The sequence below is a fragment of the Trypanosoma cruzi genome, genomic scaffold (genome assembly GCF_000209065.1).
Source record: "Trypanosoma cruzi strain CL Brener 1047053516833 genomic scaffold, whole genome shotgun sequence".
NCBI classification, from domain to species: Eukaryota; Euglenozoa; class Kinetoplastea; order Trypanosomatida; family Trypanosomatidae; genus Trypanosoma; species Trypanosoma cruzi.
Window position 1 is genome coordinate 67580 of NW_001849357.1, and position 16503 is coordinate 84082.

Genomic DNA, 16503 nt, shown 5'->3' on the forward strand with positions numbered 1-16503 from the left:
TAGTTTATTTTGGGGGAATTTGAAGTTTCTGTGCTTTTATTTTTTTCTTCTTTTTCCTTTTCTTTTTTCTTTTATTACAAATTTACGATGGGTGAATGTTTACCATCAATTTGCGGCGCCTAGCGGCATGTACACGCATGTAAACAAATGCCGCCTTTTGGACAGCAAACGAAAGAAACGAAAAGGAAAAAAAAATAATAAATAAAGGGGAGTTTAGAACTGGAAGGAGGAATGAAAAAAAAAAAAATAATAATAATAAAAAGAAGTAACAAGGAGGCTGCTCACTTGAGGAGAATGTTTACCTTGGAACGTCAATCATAATATGAAAGAAGAGGAGAGAAAAACAAATTAAATTGAATGAGAATGAAACTACACATGACCGCAGTACTTGATTTGCGTGAAGGTTGTGATGCATCGTCTTTGAGTTTTGTCTCATTCTACTTAACTCTTTTTATTTCTATTTACTTTTATACGGAGTTGTGAGAAGTGCGTGCAATTCCCATGATACTGTTACCAGTCCTCCCATCATGCGTCCTATCATTTTATTTCAGTTAATTTATGCTTTTGTTAAATGGCGCTGTGCCGTGTGCCGCGTTGTGGATGGAACCCCCCCCCTTTTTTTTTTTTTCCTCTTCACTGTGGGTAGGGCGCCGGCAAAGAGGGGTAAGGAGCAGGAGGAAGGGAGCCAAGGGAAAACAACAACAGCGGGAGGATAAAACTACACGCAAAGAAGGGGCTTAAAAAACAACAACAAAACAAACTCCGAGGCCTTTATTTGTTTTTGCGTTCTTTTTTTTTTCTCTTTTTATTTTATATCTTCCCCATTTCATATACATATACGTATACACAAGGCTTCTTGCGTTGTGTGCGTGGCGTTGCCGATTCATTAATGGTTAACGAGGAGGTTAACGGGGTTGCGACGGTTGCACGGAGGCTTTGGCCAGCCACCGTCCAGAAGGACGAAGACGATGCGGCTCCCAATGTTAGATGGGAGAAGGATCTTGCATTTCCCACTTTTCGGCCACTGCGTCAGGAAGAAATCGTGAAGAATTCTTTTTCTCTTGATTTGAGGGAAGGTGCGGGCATGGCATATCTTGTGGAAAAACTAATTGCTCAAAATGAGAAGCTGCAAGAGGTGCGGGGGCTGTTGGATGATCTTTGCAAGGAGCTCTCTGAAGCGCGAGACATATCCAGTAAGGCTTACTTGACGGCACGACCGGGTTCTTGCCGCATCACTTTGCCTGCGCAGAAAGCAATCACGAGCCATCGTGGAGTTTGTGCTGTCTCGCATGTTCAGGAGGAGTTCCCAGCATCACTCGTGTCGGAGCATGCGCCTCACTGGTCCTCGGCGGAGATGCAGGCATGGAAGGTGGCTTCACTGCCGCAGCTGTTTTCTCTGCGGAAAAAGTTGTTTTCTTCGCTTTATGGTGTCTCAGACGCCATTACACGGAAAACATTGGACGGGATCAATGTGCCTGGTGTACTGATGGATGCGCAGCGGGAGACGGACTCCGCTATCCAGGCCGCCATGCATCGGCTGCTGGGGGAGGCTTTTTACGTGAATTCCCTTGAAGATGTAAAGGATTTCTGTACCCTTGCCGAGAGTCTAACTGGCAGTGGAGTGGAAACTTTTGATAGGGCTTTGCTTGAGATTCAGCAGCTGACTGAGAATGGAGATGTATTAAATTCATGCGAAAAGTTTCAGACATTTTTGTGCCGTGCCCCCTCCCTTCTTACGCCCAGATGGTGTGACCGGTACCTCTGCGCCATGCGGAATTTACTCGTGGCGTTTTCGGTAAATTCTCGAGAGGCCGAGTTGCTAAACGCGCGCCGAGAGGAACTTGAGAGGATCACGCAGCAGGAGATGATTCATGCGGCCTTTCTCCGCGCCGCGCAGGGCCGGGATGTGATCTCGCAAGTTCCTCTTTGCTGCTTTTGCTCGGGTGGACTTTCAACCGAGCGATCACCTGAGCCGGAGACTCGGCGCCATCTGCCTGACCGCAAAAGACTCCGCACGCCGAAAGCGAAATGTCTCGTGTTTGATGCGGACGCCAGTCGCAGGATGGTTTCACCGCGTTTAGAGAATGGACGGCGTTGCGCCGCCTGTTCACTGAAAGTTCCGTTGAATGGTGCGAAATCTGCGAGAGACCGTGAGTCGCTGTGTTTGACCTTCTCTTCAGGTAAAAGGAGTTGTGTCAACGTCGCAGGAAATCCACTACCTCGCTGGTGGGCGGCTAAGAGGTCGCAATTTTGCTCGAGATTGACGTCCCCGAACAGTCTTTACCAAACACCAGAGGCACTTCGCCCAATGCCATCGGCCTCGAGGAATTTACGTAAGAAAACGCCGGGATTTTTGAGTTTTGGCCCAATCCGGGCATTTTCTGCGGATGACATTCAGAAGACGGGGAAGCATGCTCCACTGACAGTGTTTTCACGGGGTGTGCAGGCTTTCGCTCCTTCTTCACGACCAGTTGCGTGGCAACACACTGTCCGGAATTCGGAACGCACCATATTGCCAACACGATTTGAGCGGCGAGAGGATGGTTTTAGGTCCCCCGACACGGTGGTGGCAAGAAGATGCGCCACTCACGGCCGAGAATGACATTTGGATGTGACGATTGTACTTCATTGAGGCACACAAGCGAAAGGAAACAAAAAGGGGTGTGCGTACTGGGAGAGAGAGAGAGAGAAGGAAGGAAAGGGAATTTGGGGACATAATTTGCTCAAGGAAAAGGTGTGGGGAGGAGCAACACGCATTTTCATCCACTTGTTTTTTTATTTTTCTTCCTTTTTTTTTTCTTTTGTTACTTTTTCTTCTCACTTGGCGGCTGGATGTATATTGGCCGGGATGGGGTGGTAACTAAATTTCTGCGAAGGATGGGGGCTGCCACGCTCCCCGCTTGCGGTTTCCGCTTCTCCTCCTTTGCGTTCTTGTTTGTTCTCATCTTTTATTTATTTATTTATTTATTTTTTGCGTGTGGCATTGGGAAGAGCTCTGGACGGTGCCCATTCCTGAGGCCGGGAAAGTAGAACACGGGGGAGAGGGGCGTATCTTGCAAGCAAACACGGAGAGAAGGAAGGAGGAAAAAAAAAAGAAAAAGAAAAAAAATATAAAAAAAAGGAAGAATAAAAAGAAACGCGACAAAAAGACATCATGTCGAATCTGTACGATGTGCTGGGCATCCACCATGAGGCGGAGGATGATGCCATCGCAAAGGCGTATCGCCGCCAATCCATGGCGTTCAACCCACAGTGCAACCCTAACCATCCTGACCCAAAGGCCCTTGAGAAGCAGTTCAAACACGTGTCGCAGGCATACGTGGTGCTATCAAATCCCAAGGCACGGGGCATCTACGACATGTACGGTGAGGAGGGCGTTCGACACGGTGGGACAGGAAATCAATGGGTTCCTGGAGGTATTGACCTCGATGCTATTGACCCATATGAAGTGTTTCGTTGTTTTTTTGGAGTGGATAATCCGTTTCAGGTTATTGGAGAGATCAGTGGGCTACGCAACAACCAACACAATTTCTTCAGTACCAGTGCCGTTATTCCCAAAACTCTTGTAAAAGTCCCACCCATTGAGGTCTCATTATCCGTGTCACTAGAGGACGTGTTCTATGGTGCGATGCGTCGCGCCACGTGGCAGTCCCACCACGTGCGTCAGGGGCAAGAGATCATCACGGAGGAGAGTTTTGATCTTCGTGTGCCCAAGGGTGCCCACGCCGGTGACAGGTTTGTTGTAGACGGAAAGGGCAACTGGAAGGAAGGATTTGCGCGTGGGGATGTTGTGGTGGTGCTGGAGCTGCTGCCTCATGACCGTTTCCGGCGCGAGGAAGATGACCTTGTTGTTGTGATGCCAATCACACTTTGTGAGGCACTTTGTGGCGTCACGCTTACTGTAAAGACAATGGAAGGGGTCGACATCACGGTTCTTATTGATGAGATTGTGCATCCCAAGTACCGCCGTCGGGTTGCGGGCCAGGGACTACCGCGCAACGAGGATCTTTCCAACCCCCGTGGTGATCTCATCGTGGAGTGTGACACGAAGTTTCCCGGTTTCCTAACGCTAGAGCAGAAGTCGGAATTGCGACGCATTCTGGATGTGAAATGAGTTTTTTTTTTGTTTTTTTTTGATTGGGAAACAAACAAGGGGGAAAAAAGGAAGAGAGAAGGCGGGGGAAATACAAAGAAAGATGAATGACGAGTGAAGCCCATTTGAGATTTTACACGGATTTACTTCTGCGTCACGTTGTTGAGGCTGGCGATTTACGCATTGTGTGCATGTACTTCTTTTTCTATCATGTAGAGAGCAAAAAATTGCAATGGCATCATTGCCGAGGATGTGGATGTCTCTTCCTTTTTTTTTTTTCTGTGTGTGTGTGTTTGTGCCTCTTTATCGTTTTTGATATGCTCAGCCCTTTTTTTTGTCTTCTTGTGGTGCAATCTTTTGGAGGCGGCATGTGCTCTATGAGTTTTCTTCCCTCTCCGTATTTTTCTTGCCTTGTCTTTTTTTGGTGGTGTTGCAAAGAGGGAGTGTGTGTGCGCCATTTGTAACAGACTGCGGGAATTTTGCTGTAAACCGCTCGGAAAGGGACGAGGACGATGCTTTCTGAGCTGTCCGATTGTTCTGCCAGGAGTGACAATCAGGAGATCTTAAACGAGGAAGTGAAAAAAGAGGGGAGGGATGACGCATCCGAAAAATACGGGGAGAGCTTTGAAAGTTTGTCATCCAAGGCGTCCACCCTCACGTCTACTACTTCGAAGAGCGGAAGCGAGAAAAGTAGTGGCAGGCGCAAGGGTGGAAGTCTCCGTGGCGACAGCACCAACAGAGAGGAAGGAAATGCCAAAGGTGAAGCCGCGCCTGTCAGTCAGGACAGGAAGACAAGCGACGAGCACGTAGTGAACTCCAGGGGCAGCCGAGTGAACAACAAAAAGAAGGTTACGGGCAGCAATGGGAATGCACGTAAAACTTCAAAAAGGAAAAAGAGCCGCGGCAAAGAAGTTTTAAAATCGATCTCGACTCTATCAACCATATACGGGGACGACACCACCCCCAGGAGCACCACGGGAGGGATGGAAAGCATGATCCACCGCCTGAAAAAGAGAAATTATGCGCCCCAAGGGGGAGAGTCCCAAGTAACACCGGGAAATTCACATGCGTCCCCCCAAAAAACTCAAAAGGAAACAAACGGGGGTGATTCCGGTGATGAACCAATTACTGTGAACACAACGGAGGAACTCTCTAACCTTTTGGCAAAAAATGACGAACTTCGCATGAGGCTGTTTGAAAATGGGCGTGCAGGGAAATATTCCAACGGGCATCAAAGGAATAAAAAAGTTGAAAACAAAAGGTCCACGCATGAGTACCGGCGGCTCCAAAAATCAACCATATCGGTTGAAACTTCAATGCGCCGTGAGCAGAATCGCCAAGAGTTGCGCGGGGAGCGGGAAAAATTGATCTCGTTGCGCAACGAGCTTCGCAGGAAGCTTGCCGCAAACAAGCAACTAAACGTCTATTATTCTCTTATTGAGGATTGCAAGGCCGATATAGCAAAGCTCTTGCAAGAAAAGCGAGCACTATCTTTGGTGATTCGCCAGAATGAGAAGGTTCTTATTAACAGCGAGGCGCAGCATGCCTCCGATTTGGCGTGCAGACGACTTAGAGAAGAGATAAAGGCCGAATCCGTGCTGACGCAGCGTTCCCTTGAAAGGGCTCGGCGTGATGCATTCGAGGCGGTGAAGATGTATGGAGATGCTGCGTTTCGTGCGAAAAAGTTGGAGGAACAGTTGGAGCGGGCGAATAACAAGGAGAAGACACAAGAAGTGTGCAATGACCCTGATGTGCGTAAACTAGTTGAAGAGAACCAAAGGAAGGCACAGCACATTCAGCAACTGCGGGGGCAGCTGCGCCGCATGAGGTCAAAGTCGCCCACTAACGCAACTCACGGCTCTAGTGAAGCCAGTAAGAGGGAAGCAAAAAATGAGAGAGCAGGCCTTTTGAAGCGCATCAGTCGGTTGCGAAAGCGGGTGGAGGAATTAACAGCTAAGATCAATGAGCAAAAAGCACATGGGGAAGCTGAAGTGAGTGCTGACTCTGCTTTAAATGCCGTCGGCCATGCAGACGACCCTCAAAAGCCTTCAATGCAGAAGCATCACTTCGCCAGCGCAAATGAGTCACTGACTGTTCAGGAAAAGGAAGCGCGGGGGGAGTCGACTTTGATCGAAGAACCTTCGAGAACTTCAGAAGGTACCGGGCTGCTGAGTACCAATACATCGTGCGAACACACGCAAAGTTCTGTTGATAAAGCCTTAGAGGAACTTAAGCGTCGTGTAGGAGAGACGCGACTGAGCGTTGAAACACCGGCAACGGAGCAACGCAGTTCTGTAACATCCACGCCTGGTGCAGCGGGACCGGCGCCCGATCACACATCTGTCTCTGAGGATTTGCATGCTTTAAGTGACAAACTCACGCAGCCCAGCCTGGCCGATGTCAAGAATGATACGGCATCGACAGTAAAGGATGAAGGCGAATTAGAATCAGGGACGTCGGGGGAGAAAGAAGTGGAGAAATCAGAAAAGAAGGATGAAAAGTCCACAGTCCCGTCGTGGTTTGATAACGACGACGCCAGTAATGGGGATGAGCCACACACGGGAACCGGGAATTCCGCCAATGAAGTTGGCCTTCCAGTTTCTGGGCATAATGATGTCAAGGACGCTGGCGTTCATAAAAATTCTTTGGCGGAAGCACCCGCCAGTACCGGCAAAACCGCCAGCCTGCAGGCAGAAGAGGAGGAGGAAGAGGACGATGTATATGCAGAGATTGATGAGACTAAATTGACAGGTAAAAGCGAGTCGGATGCAAAATTAGAATCTGATGTGGTCCCTCCATCGTCGAAAAATGAACCTTCGTGGCTTGACTTTGACTAAAATCATAAGAGAACTGAAGGAAAATGCGGTGTGATGAGGAGCAGAGGGTAAAAGTAGGGGAGGGGGTTATGTGTACACATTTATGTTTTTGGATACGTTTGGCTTTATTCCACATGTCAACTTTTTTGTTCACCCGTAGCTTTAAGCGCATAAGTTCCTTCAAGAGACTTGTCCCCGGAAAGAGAAATGCGCAAATACTTCATTGGGTGGTGGTTATTTCTTTGTTTTTGTCTCTGGCTTTTTCGGCTTATATTTTTGCTGCCGTTTTATATGTGCTGTCAGCTTATTTAACCCCCTTTTTATTTTAAATTTCCCGTGAGTGAAGCTGTTGCGGGTGTACGGCGGAATTTGCCATGTCACTGCCCGCAGCGCCACACTATGAGGGAATGGTGGCGCCGCAGAGACATGACCCCGTGGCCGTCGGACGATTTATTTTCGGATCGTCCGTTGCGTGGCATGCGTCGTATCGGCTGCGCATTTCATGTACCCCCCTCCCGTTTTGTTTCCTTTTTTTGTTTTGTTTTTTTTGTTTTTCTTGATGTACAGAGTGAATTGGGGAGAAAGAGAAAGCAATTGTGATAAGGGTGGGAGTCCCCCCACCCAAGAAAAAAGAGGGAGTCTCACTAGGAAGAAATGAGAGAAATTGCACATATGCAAAGGGAAGAGAAGGAAAAAAAAAAAAAAAAAGAATTAATAAAAGAAACAGAAATAAATATCACCAAGAATAAAAGGTGAAGCCATTGGTGTGCTAGACTTGCTTCTGTTTGTTGTTTCTCCATCCATTGTCTTTATTTGGGTTGGTAATTTGTAGTGTTGCGGAGGTGTACTGTTTTTTTTTTGTAATTTTTTATTTATTGCGATGCCGTTCTTTATTACTTTACTTCTTTCTTTTCCTCTTGCGCATATTTATGAGATCTGCGCCAACCCTCAACTTACATACAAGTTGAGAGAAGGGATTGACGAAAGAGAAATTTGTTGTTTTAGAGCGCCTTTTATTACTATTATTATTTTTATTTTTGGGTGGGATCCGTCAGGCGTCGGGTGCCTGTTTTGGGTGGAGAAGAGCGGCTGGGGGCGCATGCAGGCATCCTCGGTGACGCCACTGCACGGTGCGTGTCGTCCTTTTTCTTCGTTCTCTTCTTCTTTTGCCGTTTCGTTGGGGACCGCCATTGGGGGCGAAAGAGCGCCTGAGGCGGCGGACGGGGTGAGAAGGGAGGTCGCAGCGCCGCAGCTCTCTTGTCACCTAACGACAGAACGCGGTCAACGCCCTGCAGGCCTGACACATGCGTCGCACGGCTCTCGGGTGCTCGAGTTGGAGGAGGAGCTGCGAGGCCTGAGGTCGGAGAATGAAAAACTTAAACTTGTGGAGGAACAATTCTGGGCGCTCCTGGTCGAGAATGAAGAATTGAGAAGGGCCGCAACTCACACAAGGAACTCTGTCGAGGTGTGTTGCGGTGGGGGAAAAAGGTGTACAGGCTCATTTCCTCACGGGATTACAGGGGAGAAAAAGGCTGAGAAGAGCTGGTGTGCCTCTTCCTGTCCTAGTGCTCTCGGAGAGCGCATGGGTCTTTTACTTGCGAGTGAGTTAAAAGATGCATTGCCGATGGATTGCGCAGGAGCCGTGAAAAGGCAGCTGGAGCGAGAGGATTTCGTGGGAAAATACTTACTTTGGCTTCGCACCAAACAAAGAGAGGGCGACTTTGCCGATAAGCCAAACGACTTTTTTTTCTCTAATCACGGAGGAGCCTTAGCCACGGGGGAAGGAGGAGGAGTTGATGCAACTTTCAACACGCATCCTGTACGAGAGGAAAACTGCTTGGTGAGCGCTTACCCTCAACAGGACTCATATGAAAGAGAAGTGGCGTTGCTGCAACGCACTGTTGCATGTACCCAGTGCGAGTTGAAGGAGGCACGTGATATGTTGGAGCTGGCGAATGAGAGTCGCGCTGCCGCGTTACAGGATTGTGCCCGCATGAGCGAGCAGGTGAAGACGTTGACAGAGCACTTGCAGGAGGTTCTTAAATCTCACAAGGCGTCTTCTGAATTGCGTCTGGAGAACGAGGCGCTGAATGTTCTTGTGGAGAAGCAGGCACACGAAATTAAAGTACGAGACCAAATTGTTGCCGAAATGCGTTCCCTGTTGCAGCGACTTCAAGACATGAGGTCTTTAGAGGAGTCTTCTCTTTCTGAAGAGAATGAGCGAGCGCGTCAGCAGCTTCTTGAACGTCGAGTTATTAGCGTTTCTGTGTTGTCTGAGGAGTAATTTTGCCTCCCCTTTTCTTCTCCATTTTTTTTTTTTTTATTATTATTATGAATATTGTGGATGCATCATGTTTTTGTACATTTCTTGCAGATTATTTATCGTACCTTTACGCATACATACATACATATATGTATGTGTATATATGTGTGTGTACCTACTTTTACTCAATTTGCTTTTTGGCATATATATATATATATATATATATTTCCTTTTATATTTATTTTTGGTTGATTTGACAATTTTTTTTTTTTTTTACATTATCTGTTTTGTTTTATTATTATTAATTTCCTTTTATTTCTAATTATTATTATTTTTTTTTTACGTGTTACAGAGCTTCATATATATATATAATATATAATATATATATATGATGGCATCATTGGTTATTTCTTGTAGATACGTAGCACGTCGATGCGTTACATTTTGTAGGAAGGGAAGTCCAATGCTGCGATACTTTCATCAGGGCATACTTCGTGGATGTACGACCGGCGGTTTTATTTACATTAAGATGGAGTGCAGCGGTATGTGTCAGCGGAGATGTATCTCTTCGGCTCCCACAGTCACGGTATTGAAGACGAATCAAGGGAGGTGCAATAATTATAGTGCGGGTAATGATAATATTGGAGCCAATGCATCCGGTGCTGCCTCAATTTCTTCCGCTGCCTCCGTCATTCCTCCTTCTCCATCAACAAACACCGACTGTGCGAAGAATGGCACGCCGCATATGAAGGAAATGGGGTTTTCGCAGTGCAAGAACATGTATACATGGGAGGAGTCTTCTAAGAAGCCTGGAGCCTTTTTTCTTCTTTCTCATCGCGAGGGAACACCCTTTCAGCGTCTGTTTCTGTTTGGAATGCCTCGGGGATATCCGGAATCATGCGAGGTTGGCTTTCGTCGTTATTTTCTTCTTTCGTTGTGTAGTTCTTCTGTCTCTAGTTTTGCCTCCTCTATCGGCTTTCAGTCTATCCTAAACGGGTTTTTTCTCGGCTCTTCTCCCCAGTTGTGGATGATGAAAGATCTTCTCCCGGCACTTGCCGCGGCGTATTTGGCAAATCGTATTGTTTCTTACGAAAACCGACCCAAATTTTGGTTTTTCGTGAGTGTTGGCCTACAGAACCTCTCCGTGGTCGCAGAGATGCTTGTTCCTTCGCTGCTGCCCCAGCATCTCCTTTTAGGTGCCATCATGACCTCATGTGCACGGCAATCTGCTTCTCTTATATTTTTGGTGTCACGTGCTGCTGCCTTGCAGCACTTTGCGGTGAGCAACAATCTCGCGGAGCTCACGAAAAAGTTAAACTCATTTGGAATGGTGATTTACACAATTTTTACGGCATTTGGCATTATGTACACATCCGTTGTGACGTCTCTTGTGGCACAGCTTGCCACCGTATTGTTTTGTTGTGCATTGAATCTTGTTTTATCGTACCAGTCAATGAGTAAAATTGCGTTTCGGATTTTAAATGTCACTACGCTCTCTGTCGTGTTGCGCGACTACGTGGGACGTGGGGGGATACATCGGCGCCACATACCCACCCCACAAGAGGTCAGCGACCGTATAGGGCTCCGTATGCTGGATGAAAAGGCACGTGATCCCAATGATCGCACGCGTCTTTTGTACGTAAGTCCCCCCGTTAGTAAACTTCGCATTTCTTTTGTCACGCTTGAACAGGACGTGTTGTACGCTTGCTCAGCGGAAATGTTTTTGTTAGCCTTGTGGGAACCGGCCGCTCCACTCTCGCTGAAGGAGTGCTGGCGACGTTGGGAGCTGCCGGAGTCATGGAATTTGTTTTTCTCAAAGCTTTCATTAGGCGCTGCAGCGAAGGGCACGTTCATTTGCAAAAGTATCCGTCAGCGGCTTGTGCTGTTGGTTCATCAAGAGTGTGACTCATTACATCTTTTGACAGCCTATTTATTAGCCTACACCGCACTGTTGTATCATGCGGAAACGGTGGGGGAAATAACGCGATTTCTCCGCTCGTGCAACGAGGAACAGTCGGTGTGGCTGCGTCACGGCGCCGAGTTCCGTGAGGCGCTGCGGCGTGCTGGGTGGGATGTGGAGCAGCTCGCGTTAGATCCCCCGGACTTTCGACTATCGAATCTGCACTTTGCCATGCGCTCTGCGCAGCGGTCCTCATGCCGTGCAGGGCGGGGGGGACGGTTCGCGGTTACATGCGGCGTCGATAGACCAAAGACGGAAGAGGAAACAAAACCACGCATGCCAAAGAAGACAACAACAGCAACAACAACCGAAATGCAATGACTCGGCACGTATAAATATAAACTTATATATACATATATATAAATATATACATGTGTGTGCGTGTATCTTGCACGGTGGATATTATTTTGGATGCGGAAGGGACACACACACACACATATATGTATGAAAATAAAACAGGTTGAATACAAATAAGGTGGTGCGTATGCATGAAAAACTGGAGGCCGAACATCTGATTGATTTGTTAAGCCTTTGTTGTTAATGTGTTCTTATTTTTCATGTTTTTTTTTTCTTCTTCTGATTCTTTGTTTTATTTCGCTTTCCGTATATATAAGTGTTTTTTTTTTTGTGTGTGTGTGTGCAAGGTCACGATGACTACGTGATTCCTTTTTTTCTTTCTTTCTTTTAAAGAAATTCTCTTGGTGTATTTGTATATTCACCGAGAGTATTTGGTGAAATCATTATATCTACGCATAAGCACGGCTCCGCCTTCTTTTTTTTTTTTCTCGAAAGACCCTGAACATTTAATATCTGCCGCTCTTGGGCTGCGGTATGGAGGGGTGGGGTGGGACGAAATTTTTGCCCGGAGCCAATTCCATGAATTGTGAGATTTTTTGTTGTTGTTGTTTTTTTGGTATCGTCGTAGATTTCTGCTGATCGTTTCTTTTTTTCACACTTTCCCTCTTTATATATATATATGTGTGTGTATGTATGTACTTGTGTCTGTGAGTTGTTGCTGTTGCATGGTCATCCGCAGCTTTTGTTAGTGTTGCATGGCGGCTTGTGGACATATCTGTCATTTGATCTTTTTTTTTTTTTTTTTTATTGGTCGTCTTTTATTTTACATTTATTTACTCGATTTCCACGCATCTGCAGGGACATATATGCATGTATGCTTAGATGCATGCCTTTCCACCCCCTATTTCCCTCGTATTTCTAGTGTACTTGCCGGGGTGTATGGCTCGCTTTGCCTCTGCCTCGCAATAATCCGGTTTTTTTTTTCTTTTTTTTCGCTTGCGTTTGACTTGTGTTTGTGTGCTTTTTACTCGACGACTGAACATTATGGCGTCGCGGCTTTGCTCTCATGCGTGATGATTTGCAGCGCCCGGTAATTCTCTTTTTTTTTTTTTTTTTGATTGAAAAAAGTGGGAGAAACGTGAGGAAAAACGCGGTACGCCAAAAAAGTTGTGGAGAAGATCAACAAAACACACAGAGGGAAGCTCATTGAATATACACGACAACAACAACAACAACAACAATAAAATAGGAAGCAGTCAGATAAAGGCAGAGAGAGGATTCAAGAAAATTTCTCTTTGTTTTTTTTTTTTTTTTTTTTTTTGACCGTGCCTCATCCAGCTCGTGTGGGAGCATATTTATATTGTTTGGGGCGGTCCAATGGCTTTGGTGTCACGGACGTTTGCGGAGTATTATCATGCATTGGTCACACGTGAGCCGTTGCCTGATGAGCTGCTAAAGCGCGTATACCGGGAGGAAACAGGCGAGCGGAAGCGCATCGAGGCGGAACTGGATGCAGCAGTGAATGATCTTCGTCATGTCATCGGCATCATGATTGGTGAACGGAAGAAAAATCGGGACACTCATTCCTGCCGCCAGATTACATACGACAAGCATACACTGCAGGTGATGGAGCAAGAAAAAGCGGTGTGGCTGCCGCCAATTCCACCACGTTCTGTCATGCCACCGAGGAGGCGCTTTTTTCCTGGATTCCCATTTACAAAATACAACCGACTTGCCGAAGAAGAACAGGAGTTGCGTCACTGGCTTTCTTCTCTGGAAGCACGCCAGCGTGTTCCTATTGAAGAGGCGTGTTCCCATTCATGGCTCCTTTTGCTGTGCTTTTACCAGTGCAATGAGCAAGAAACTAATGGTCGTGCTCGTGTGGAGCGTGAAGAAGACGAGGAACGCCTCCGTATTCGTCGTGATGTGTTCCGTCTGGCGCCACCGGATTACTTCCGCTACCTTTGGATGGAGCGATATGGGACGAAGTCTGAGCCAAAGGAGAAGACATTTTATGAAGTGTGTGAAGAATCTCGTGAGGCTATTGAAAATGAAGAACAGGATGATTGGCGCTGTATGATGCGGTGGCTTTTTGACATGTATGGGGTTAGTCTGTTTTCCGTTATCCGCAGAGAGGTCGCCGAGCGGTATGAAATTGAGGAAGTGGAAAACAACGAACTCTGGTTGTCAATTGTTTCTTTGTCGCGCAAAACGTTTGGGCCATACGGGAAGCACACAGCCGCGTTGGCGTGGCACGCAGGGGGCCGTCCTAACCTGATACGCAGCCTCACATCATTGGCTGCGGGACACGATACCCGAGAAGTTGCTGAAAAACTGCGCTGGGACGTGGAAGACGAGAGAAGAGCCTCTGCTCCGCACGGCCCATTGGAGGAGGTCTCGTGTGAAGAAATGAATGATGCTTGGCGAGAACTTGAATTGGAGCAGGAAAGCGCGGACGGGAAGATGAATAAGACTTCACCGGAGACTTATTCAACTGCTCATGCTTCTTCAAAAGAGTCTTCGCGTGAAGAGAAATTTTCAACTACTAAGCCCGAGCCGGAGACAGCCCCAGTCCCAGAGGAACACCGTGGCTCGAGGAAGGTTTCCGGTGCAGTGCCCGAGGGCGAGGAATATCCGACTGAGGCCGAGAGACCTGTTGCCGCCGACGAGGACGGTCACGCGCCGGAGACAGCCTCAGTCCCAGAGGAGCACCGCGGCTCGAGGAAGGTTTCCGGTGCAGTGCCCGAGGGCGAGGAATATCCGACTGAGGCCGAGAGACCTGTTGCCGCCGACGAGGACGGTCACGCGCCGGAGACAGCCTCAGTCCCAGAGGAACACCGTGGCTCGAGGAAGGTTTCCGGTGCAGTGCCCGAGGGCGAGGAATATCCGACTGAGGCCGAGAGACCTGTTGCCGCCGACGAGGACGGTCACGCGCCGGAGACAGCCTCAGTCTCAGAGGAACACCGTGGCTCGAGGAAGGTTTCCGGTGCAGTGCCCGAGGGCGAGGAATATCCGACTGAGGCCGAGAGACCTGTTGCCGCCGACGAGGACGGTCACGCGCCGGAGACAGCCTCAGTCTCAGAGGAACACCGTGGCTCGAGGAAGGTTTCCGGTGCGGTGCCCGAGGACGAGGAATATCCGACTGGGGCCGAGAGACCTGTTGCCGCCGACGAGGACGGTCACGCGCCGGAGACAGCCTCAGTCTCAGAGGAACACCGCAGCTCGAGGAAGGTTTCCGGTGCAGTGCCCGAGGGCGAGGAATATCCGACTGAGGCCGAGAGATCTGTTGCCGCCGACGAGGACGGTCACGCGCTGGAGACAGCCTCAGTCTCAGAGGAACACCGCGGCTCGAGGAAGGTTTCCGGTGCGGTGCCCGAGGGCGAGGAATATCCGACTGGGGCCGAGAGACCTGTTGCCGCCGACGAGGACGGTCACGCGCCGGAGACAGCCTCAGTCTCAGAGGAACACCGTGGCTCGAGGAAGGTTTCCGGTGCAGTGCCCGAGGGCGAGGAATATCCGACTGAGGCCGAGAGACCTGTTGCCGCCGACGAGGACGGTCACGCGCCGGAGACAGCCTCAGTCTCAGAGGAACACCGTGGCTCGAGGAAGGTTTCCGGTGCGGTGCCCGAGGGCGAGGAATATCCGACTGAGGCCGAGAGACCTGTTGCCGCCGACGAGGACGGTCACGCGCCGGAGACAGCCTCAGTCTCAGAGGAACACCGCAGCTCGAGGAAGGTTTCCGGTGCGGTGCCCGAGGGCGAGGAATATCCGACTGAGGCCGAGAGACCTGTTGCCGCCGACGAGGACGGTCACGCGCCGGAGACAGCCTCAGTCTCAGAGGAACACCGTAGCTCGAGGAAGGTTTCCGGTGCAGTGCCCGAGGGCGAGGAATATCCGACTGAGGCCGAGAGACCTGTTGCCGCCGACGAGGACGGTCACGCGCCGGAGACAGCCTCAGTCTCAGAGGAACACCGTGGCTCGAGGAAGGTTTCCGGTGCAGTGCCCGAGGGCGAGGAATATCCGACTGAGGCCGAGAGATCTGTTGCCGCCGACGAGGACGGTCACGCGCTGGAGACAGCCTCAGTCTCAGAGGAACACCGCGGCTCGAGGAAGGTTTCCGGTGCGGTGCCCGAGGGCGAGGAATATCCGACTGGGGCCGAGAGACCTGTTGCCGCCGACGAGGACGGTCACGCGCCGGAGACAGCCTCAGTCCCAGAGGAACACCGCAGCTCGAGGAAGGTTTCCGGTGCGGTGCCCGACGGCGAGGAATATCCGACTGAGGCCGAGAGACCTGTTGCCGCCGACGAGGACGGTCACGCGCCGGAGACAGCCTCAGTCTCAGAGGAACACCGCAGCTCGAGGAAGGTTTCCGGTGCAGAGGAAATGTAGTTGTGGTCACGGGAAGAGGTTAGTTTCTTGTTTTTGGCGGTCGGAGCAAAGGAATCAAAACCGGCAGTGGAAGCGCACAAAATTTGTCAGAGGAAAATGCTACCGAGAAGGAAGAAATTATGGACAAAATGCATTATTTTTCGAAGTGAAGAATGGTTATGCAATGAAGTTTTTTCGTGTGTTTGTACTCATTGCGGTAGCACTGTGTTCTATGTAAAGTTGGGCTCTTGGAGTACCACCAGTGTCATTTACTGATGAATTATTGATTTTGAGAAACTGGACGGAGAATGTTTAGTATGATTAAGACAAGCGGAAACACATCATGTTTTACATCTGAAATTATGATAAAAATTGAAAAAAGAAAAAAAACAAAAACGAAAGAGAACTGTGTTTTGTATGTATTGCTTTTCTTGGATTGTAAAAGTTTTCTGATATACCGGTTTTTCTTGATCTGTGTTTTTCATGTATGATGTTTTCGTAAAGTTTACAAATAAGTCTGACTTTTTCTTATTGCGTGTTATATGTGTGTGCCGCTGCCACGTGTGGCACATCAATTATGTATTTTGCTTTTTGTGAAAGTCATCGATCCCTTTTCTTTTTTTTGCAATGGACCTTGTGGCAAGCTGGCTATCTAATTATTTATATATATATCCTGATAAGGGGAACTTTGTACGACAATTTTCCC

General features: G+C 48.6%; 6 protein-coding genes across 6 annotated transcripts, besides 21 other annotated features; all 6 read left to right on the plus strand.

The window, feature by feature from the left end:
* Positions 1 to 16503: part of a sequence feature (heterozygous, non-Esmeraldo-like haplotype) that runs on past the window's edge.
* Positions 26 to 76: a sequence feature (T-rich).
* Positions 174 to 265: a sequence feature (A-rich).
* Tc00.1047053508443.10 (hypothetical protein, conserved) lies at positions 890 to 2602 on the plus strand (the record flags this gene model as incomplete). The annotated part of the gene is made up of 1 exon (XM_804175.1): positions 890 to 2602. One exon carries the CDS (start codon positions 890 to 892, stop codon positions 2600 to 2602), a length of 1713 nt encoding a protein of 570 aa, XP_809268.1.
* Positions 2771 to 2816: a sequence feature (T-rich).
* Positions 2948 to 2970: a microsatellite.
* Positions 3085 to 3137: a sequence feature (A-rich).
* On the plus strand, positions 3155 to 4114 carry Tc00.1047053508443.20 (heat shock protein-like protein, putative; the record flags this gene model as incomplete). Its single annotated transcript, XM_804176.1, has 1 exon — positions 3155 to 4114. The coding sequence occupies one exon, from the start codon at positions 3155 to 3157 to the stop codon at positions 4112 to 4114; it is 960 nt and encodes a 319-aa protein (XP_809269.1).
* Positions 4606 to 6930, plus strand: Tc00.1047053508443.30 (hypothetical protein, conserved; the record flags this gene model as incomplete). Its single annotated transcript, XM_804177.1, has 1 exon — positions 4606 to 6930. The coding sequence occupies one exon, from the start codon at positions 4606 to 4608 to the stop codon at positions 6928 to 6930; it is 2325 nt and encodes a 774-aa protein (XP_809270.1).
* Positions 7427 to 7463: a sequence feature (T-rich).
* Positions 7586 to 7643: a sequence feature (A-rich).
* Positions 7790 to 9193, plus strand: Tc00.1047053508443.40 (uncharacterized protein; the record flags this gene model as incomplete). The annotated part of the gene is made up of 1 exon (XM_804178.1): positions 7790 to 9193. One exon carries the CDS (start codon positions 7790 to 7792, stop codon positions 9191 to 9193), a length of 1404 nt encoding a protein of 467 aa, XP_809271.1.
* Positions 7921 to 7948: a sequence feature (AT_rich).
* Positions 9217 to 9242: a sequence feature (AT_rich).
* Positions 9307 to 9346: a microsatellite.
* Positions 9375 to 9398: a microsatellite.
* Positions 9403 to 9513: a sequence feature (T-rich).
* Positions 9531 to 9562: a microsatellite.
* Positions 9561 to 11453, plus strand: Tc00.1047053508443.50 (hypothetical protein, conserved; the record flags this gene model as incomplete). The annotated part of the gene is made up of 1 exon (XM_804179.1): positions 9561 to 11453. One exon carries the CDS (start codon positions 9561 to 9563, stop codon positions 11451 to 11453), a length of 1893 nt encoding a protein of 630 aa, XP_809272.1.
* Positions 11463 to 11505: a microsatellite.
* Positions 12098 to 12138: a microsatellite.
* Positions 12218 to 12238: a sequence feature (AT_rich).
* Positions 12646 to 12673: a microsatellite.
* Positions 12718 to 12750: a microsatellite.
* Positions 12807 to 15818, plus strand: Tc00.1047053508443.60 (hypothetical protein, conserved; the record flags this gene model as incomplete). The annotated part of the gene is made up of 1 exon (XM_804180.1): positions 12807 to 15818. The coding sequence occupies one exon, from the start codon at positions 12807 to 12809 to the stop codon at positions 15816 to 15818; it is 3012 nt and encodes a 1003-aa protein (XP_809273.1).
* Positions 16426 to 16503: part of a mobile genetic element that runs on past the window's edge.
* Positions 16440 to 16503: part of a mobile genetic element that runs on past the window's edge.